Here is a 7,013-nt window from a genome sequence, read left to right as displayed (position 1 = left end):
ACTGATTATCAATAAGCTTGCCAGGTTCGACTATAATAGACGTGATCTCATGATCACACACGATTGGCAGGCCACATCGCTCCTTGGTCAGTTCATAAACCCTGTCGGATGTCACATATCATCAACTCATAGACATGTTGTATTACACTTATTTCCTCATCTCCCCACATTGTATAACAGAGTGCCATATGTCACAACGTAATTCTTGAGCCGTCTTCCCAATTTATAACCGTGTTCGAGTCACATAAATTAAGTTGGTGTCGTCTTTCATACCGCTAGCACAAATGTTCTTCCATGCTACCACAACACATCATTTTCCTCTTCCAGGGATTCGTGTGATAATTAGGGAATTCCCCATATTTCCATATCAACTAATTCATTTTTTCCCTTCTTTTTTATAATCAGCAATGTATTTAATAAATAATAATCATAATGATAATAATATTTTCTAAGAAAAAGTATTAATGAAAAATAATAATTTTTAAATCTGTATTTTTTACAAATAAATTTACTAATTAATAAATGTTATTTAGTAGATTATATTTCAATAATATCTCTGTCCTTTTTAAAAAATAACAACTCGGAAATAAAATTGGTCTCTCCATTGTATTTGAATAGTTATTAAATATAAAATATTTAATCATAAAAAATAAAGATTAAAATATGATAATGACTAAGGTTATATCAACGTTTCTTCGAGCTGAGACGCGATAGCAGACATAGGATTGCTACTTCATTCTCTTGAAGTAGGGGAGCAAGTGATGAAAAATGTTTGACCATCTCTCTTTACCATATAATAAGAATCTTTAAAGATTGGAAGAGTGAACATGATCAATATTGTATTTTATCTCTCCTTAAGTTGATATGTGATAGCGAACATAAGGGCGCTAGTTTACTCTCTTGAGGTGGGGATGACAAAGTACGATTAATCATTATTTCTTCTCATATAATCTCAAAATAAAAAGAACCAACCCATAAATATTTTTATCCTAAAACTACATAGTCTTAATTTTATGCTGATGAGGATACATAGAAGCAAGATAAAACTCTAGCACGCAAAAAAACATATGTTTTTCCATTATTAATCATAAATAAAAATAATAATCAAACAATTTCAGAAAATATGAAATCTCATAAAATGACATATTTATTATTTGAAGAACATTTTCCTACCAAAATCATAAAGCATCATTAACAACAGCTCTTAGGCTTATACTTTTCATTATAATGATTAAACTAACTTAAGTTTAATCTTCACCAAGTATGACCTAGATCAGTAGGCTCTAGGGGGTGAATGATGATGTTTTGCTTCACCATGCGATAGTCGAATAGAGGTGATGACATTGGATGAGGTTTGAGTATCAGGGTTTAATGGTGGCGGCATTTTATGAGAAGGTCCTTTTTCAGGAATTGGCCCAGATGGAGGAATTGGTGCTTTTGGTAACATCCCATAGTTTTCATTGGATAAGAATTCAATATCAGGGTTTAAAGGTGGTGGCATTTTGTGAGAAGGTCCTTTTTCAAGAATTGGCCCAGATGGAGGAATTGGTGCTTTTGGTAACAACCCGTAGTTTTCATTAGATAAGGATTCAATACTAGGGTTTAAAGGTGGTGGCATTTTGTGAGAAGGTCCTTCTTCAGGAATTGGCCCAGATGGAGGAATTGGTGCTTTTGGTAACAACCCGTAGTTTTCATTAGATAAGGATTCAATACTAGGGTTTAAAGGTGGTGGCATTTTGTGAGAAGGTCCTTCTTCAGGAATTGGCCCAGATGGAGGAATTGGTGCTTTTGGTAACAACCCGTAGTTTTCATTAGATAAGGATTCAATACTAGGGTTTAAAGGTGGTGGCATTTTGTGAGAAGGTCCTTTTTCAGGAATTGGCCCAGATGGAGGAATTGGTGATTTTGGTAACATCCCATATTTTTCATTGGATAAGGATTTAGTGTGAGGTTTTAAAGGTGGTGGCATTTTGTGAGAAGGTCCTTTTTCAGGGATTGGGCCAGATGGAGGAATTGGTGCTTTTGGTAAGAACCCGTAGTTTTCATTAGATAAGGATTCAATATTAGGGTTTAAAGGTGGTGGCATTTTGTGAGAAGGTCCTTTTTCAGGAATTGGCCCAGATGGAGGAATTGGTGCTTTTGGTAATATACCAAAGAATACATTTGATGGGTTTGATTCCATTTGTTGTTGCGGAAATCTAGCCTCTGAAATGAGGTTGAAACTTATGAGAGCAATCACAAAGACCAACTTGTTCATATCCTTTGCCATTTTTACTCACAACTCTTACAAAGATGACCTAACATTGTTGTCTTAAATATGATCTCCAACTAGCCATTGTTGAAAATGACATTACATAATATTTAATATCTAATTAATGGTGTATTGACTCTGTAATTGCTTTTGACTTCTAAGTTTGAATTCATGGTATTCTTTGAGGATATTTGGATTGATCGATTATTATGTTATTTAAGATTATGTTAGTTTCATTTCATTTGAATTTTTCTATATGTTTATCATATTAGTTATTATTTATATTTACTATTCTATCATTTGTAACAATTTTCGATCGTATAATAAATTATTTGAACTAACTCATATTAGAATTTAACCAATCTTTATCACTAAACTTTATAATGATATCATAGCGGTTTCGTTATTGGTGCCATGTTCAGTCAATATTCCACTCCGAGTGTCCAAATTTAAAAACTTCATAATTCCATTTTACATCAAAAAATTATTCAAATAAAAAAGTTGACGATATTATTCCACTAATGTCTTTTCTCCTATTTAGACAAAAATATCCCAATTTAGTTATATTAAAGAATAGAAGTCAACTTAAAATAATTCATTTAATTGCTTATAAAAAACCTGAACTAATTATTATCACCCTAATATTCAACAAAATAGTTTGTAAATTTCTTTTTCTTATCCACACAATTAATTATTCAGAAAAATATTTCCAAAATTAATTATATTCAATTTATTATTTAAAATAATTCATTTAATTGTCCGTCTAAAACTTTGACTAGTGAATAAAATAATAAAGATATGATTTTAAAAGCTAGGATGTCAATTTGATTACATTAATGGAAAGTGATTAAATTTGAAATGGAAACACAACATTAAAATGAATTAATTCAAATATATGATAAAAAGGAAATACCAAATCAAATTATGGTAGGAATGACAAGTTAGGATGGCAAAAATATCTGACTAACTGCAAAAATATAAATAATAATGGTTTATGGACAAAGTATGTGTCATGATACTCGTGGATACGAGTGGTACAAGATACAACAATATAGATATGTATTGAACACATACGAATCTTGCAATATAGATTTCTCACTTCGTATACGTTGAAGTGTTAGTGTGGCTTATTTGTGTAGGTAAAGTAGAAGATAAGAATGTTGAGACAATTCAATATAATCTTAATTAATCTATTTAGAATTATTAAAACTTAGAGGTTCAAACACTTAAATTAGGTTTCAGACAAATGGTGTCTTAAGAACTATTACTAATAACAAAAATCATGCAAATATAGATAAACAACATAAAGTAAAATTTGAAGTTACACAAGAAAACATAAGAAGGTATTTTTATAAGTTTTCAAGAGAAAATCTTTACAAAAAACTTTCATTCGAAAATGTTAATGCATAATAAGTTCCAGTCCTTACAATTAGTATAATTAAAAGCAGTAAATAGTTAATTGTCTGATAAAGATAAAAATACAATATTAATGAATGAAATAATTATTAAGGTTTATGATTTTAAATAGTAGGATATCAATCTCATTACATTTAAAGAGAGTAATTTAGTTTAAAACTGAAACACATTATTAAAATGATTTAATTTAAATCTTTGGTAAAAGGAAATATCAAATATGTTATGAATGACAACTACCAATTAAAAAAGTACTCCACAAACTATTTTTAATTAAATATTTTACATACATTTTAATTTTTATTACTTTAAGATTATATTTTATATATATTTTTATTGTAATTTGATAATGAATTATCGTGATTGAACTATGTTTGACACTTAAATTAGGTTTCAGATACATGTGGTCTTAAGAACCACTACTAATAATAAAAATCATGCAAATAAATGAATAAGATAAAAAGCAGTAAAGAGTTGATTGTGTGATAAAGATGAATACAAAATATTAATTTATGATATATTTATTTAGGATTTATGCTTTTAAATGGTCAGATATCAATCTAAATACATTAAAGGAGAGTAATTAAATTTAAAACCATAACACATTAAAATGAATTACTTTATATTCAATATCAAAATTAAATATCAAATATGTTATGAAGGAGTGAAGGACAACTACCAACTAAAAAAACACTCGACAACTCTACAAGTGGTTAGCCTACAAAAGATTTATAAACATAGCTTATGGATCCAGATATTCATATCATGGGTGCCACCATATTTGAAAAACTATTTTCAATTAAATATTTTATATAGATTTAGTTTTTATTACTTTAAGATTATAATTTTTACTATTATAATTTAATAATGAATTTTCATGATTAAACTAGAATAATAACCTCAATATATAATATTTTATTATTTGTGTATATTGATTATTATAAAATATATATAATAAAATTTATAATTTAAGACTACAACCTTTATTTTGTAATTAATAATTAAAATTATTTTTTTCACTATTTCTTTACTTTAGGGATATTCTTTTCTTTGAAGGCATAAAGTATAAATAGTTTTTTTCTTACTCGTTTCTCTCTAACAAAACAAAAGAATAAGAGAAGAAAAATATATTTCTCTCTTCCTTTTCCTTCTTTATTCTTTTATATATTAAAATAAAACTATTATATTTTTATTCTACTCTCTTACTTACCTCTTTCTCTCTTCATATTTTCTCAGGTACAACTAAATAAATTATAAATTTGGAATTGTATATCTTAACCTTTCTTAATTCTCTTTGTTGTCTTTTTTCCTATTAACTAATTATGTTAGTAGTGAATTCTTCTCTCATTGACGATCATCTTGATGGTGATTTTACCAATTGTTCTATTCCTCTCGATGTTCATTCCACTAGTGTATTTTCACCTATTGATGATTTATATTAGTAATGATTTCTTTTTCCATCGATAATCATTCTAATGAAAATTATATTAAAGCGAATTATCTTATGACAAATTCTTATGACCTTAAGCCCAATAATATTATTACATCGGCCTTATCTTATGACGAATTCTTTAGAGTCTCGCAGTGCCTTAATGCAAAAGAAATGCGGGAAACTTTGCAAGTTACCCACGAAGGTGATAAGTGAAAAAAGTATACACTTTTCACCATCATTTTATGACACTTATCTTATGCAAATTGTAGAAAACCAACTTAAATTAACACTTTTTAGGTCAATTTTGCATGATTGAATAAATTAGTTCTTTATTAATTCTTGTCCAAGTTTTCTTTGTGTTTTGTAAGAAATTGAATATTTGTAGGAAATTGAATATTAAAGAATAAATTCAAAGATGGAAAAGAATTCAAGCCAAAATTCAAGACAAAAGCTAAAAATAAATTGCTAAAAAGTGATCAAGTTAAAGCATGGCATGCTATGTGCTTAATTTGGTTACTTAGCCTTGAAGGAAAGGTAACTTACTTCGTCTTGAAGAAACCAAAGTTAAAGTAGGCCAAGCAACTTGCAAAAATCAAATGCTTTCCCTTAACTTAAAGAAAACAGCCCAAAAGTGTTAAGCAACCAACAAAAATCAAGTAACAAACCAAAGAAAAAAAGGTTGCTTCACCATGAAGAAAAAAAACACAAAGTTGCCCAACCAAGCCAAGCACAAGGCCAGGTCAGCCAAGCACTAGGCTATGTCAGGCCAGATCAGCCAAGCACCAAGGCAGACCAGTCAAGCACCAAGCACCAGGTTAGGACAGCTAAACACCAGGTCAGCCAAGCACCAGGCCAAGTCACACAGGCTGCTCAAGCAGGCAACTGAGCATGGGACCAGGTCAGCTGAGCTGCTCAAGTAGGCAGCTGAGCATGGGACCAGGTCAATTGAGCAGCTCAAGCAGGCAGCTGAGCGTGGGACCAGGTCAGCCAAGCTGCTCAAGCACGCAGCTGAGCGTGGGACCAGTTGAGCTGAGTGCCTGACCCACCAGAAAAATGATTTCTAGGTCAACTCATGGAAAATTCTACTTTTTATTTGCTTGAAAACCAAGAACATGACCTCATGGATGACATAAGGCTATGACAAGAAGGAGGAGGTGTCACTATGCATGTAACCTAGCCCACCATAGGGGTCAAGTAGGGGCCAAAGTGGCTCTTCATAGGGGCCAATGGTCAGCAGCCTAGCTGCTAAACAGGGCAGTTGAGCGCCTAGCACCTTGGCCTATATAAAGGCATGAAATTCTCAATTCTAAGACATTGTACATTCTTTCTAAATTCTTCCCTCCATATTTTTCCTTTCATTTTATGTAGTTGTTAGGCTAGTTTTAGAGTATTTTTTCATATAATTCAAGAGGAGAAAGGAGAAGGCAAATCAGATGCAAAAATCAATTTTGTAATCTTATTTGGAACTCAAAGCATCCAATCCTTGGATGGATGGATCATGATCCTAACAATTTCATTTGAATGTTGGTTATGTATGTATTTGTACTTCTTCTTTTATTCTAAATTTGAATTTTAATCATTCAAGTTGGTGCTTTGATTAATTTTATTTGTTTGATAAGTTCTTAATGCTCTTTTTAGATTGATCACCTAAAAAATGATTTCAAGTTATAAAAATTACTTGTCTCAAACACTTAACAAATAAACTAAAAAGTAGTTGTATAACTTAGTTTATTTGCCAAGTTAAGCATACTTTTCTTAAGATCTTATATTCATTACTACTTCAATATTAGAGTAGCCAAGATTAGGGTGTGACAACCTAAGCTCTTGTGGATGTAATATTGTTTAGTAATAAATAGAAGTGATTATCATTCTACCATTTTAGGACATACACTAAAAGGAGGATTTAAGACCTTGGTG

At 30.4% G+C, this 7,013-nt stretch overlaps 1 protein-coding gene across 1 annotated transcript; it reads right to left on the bottom strand.

Annotated features, from left to right (window-relative positions):
- On the bottom strand, window positions 1,274-2,269 carry LOC109344642 (proline-rich protein 2-like). The gene has a single exon (XM_019583397.1). The coding sequence runs from the start codon at window positions 2,267-2,269 to the stop codon at window positions 1,274-1,276; it is 996 nt and encodes a 331-aa protein (XP_019438942.1).

The sequence above is a fragment of the Lupinus angustifolius genome, chromosome LG04 (genome assembly GCF_001865875.1).
Source record: "Lupinus angustifolius cultivar Tanjil chromosome LG04, LupAngTanjil_v1.0, whole genome shotgun sequence".
Lineage (NCBI taxonomy): Eukaryota > Viridiplantae > Streptophyta > Magnoliopsida > Fabales > Fabaceae > Lupinus > Lupinus angustifolius.
Note: the sequence above shows the minus strand (reverse complement) of the source record. Positions and strands in the feature narration are given on the sequence as shown.

Coding starts and splice junctions, on each gene's coding strand:
- LOC109344642 (XM_019583397.1), bottom strand. CDS start 2,269: ATGGCAAAGGATATGAACAAGTTGGTCTTTGTGATTGCTCTCATAAGT.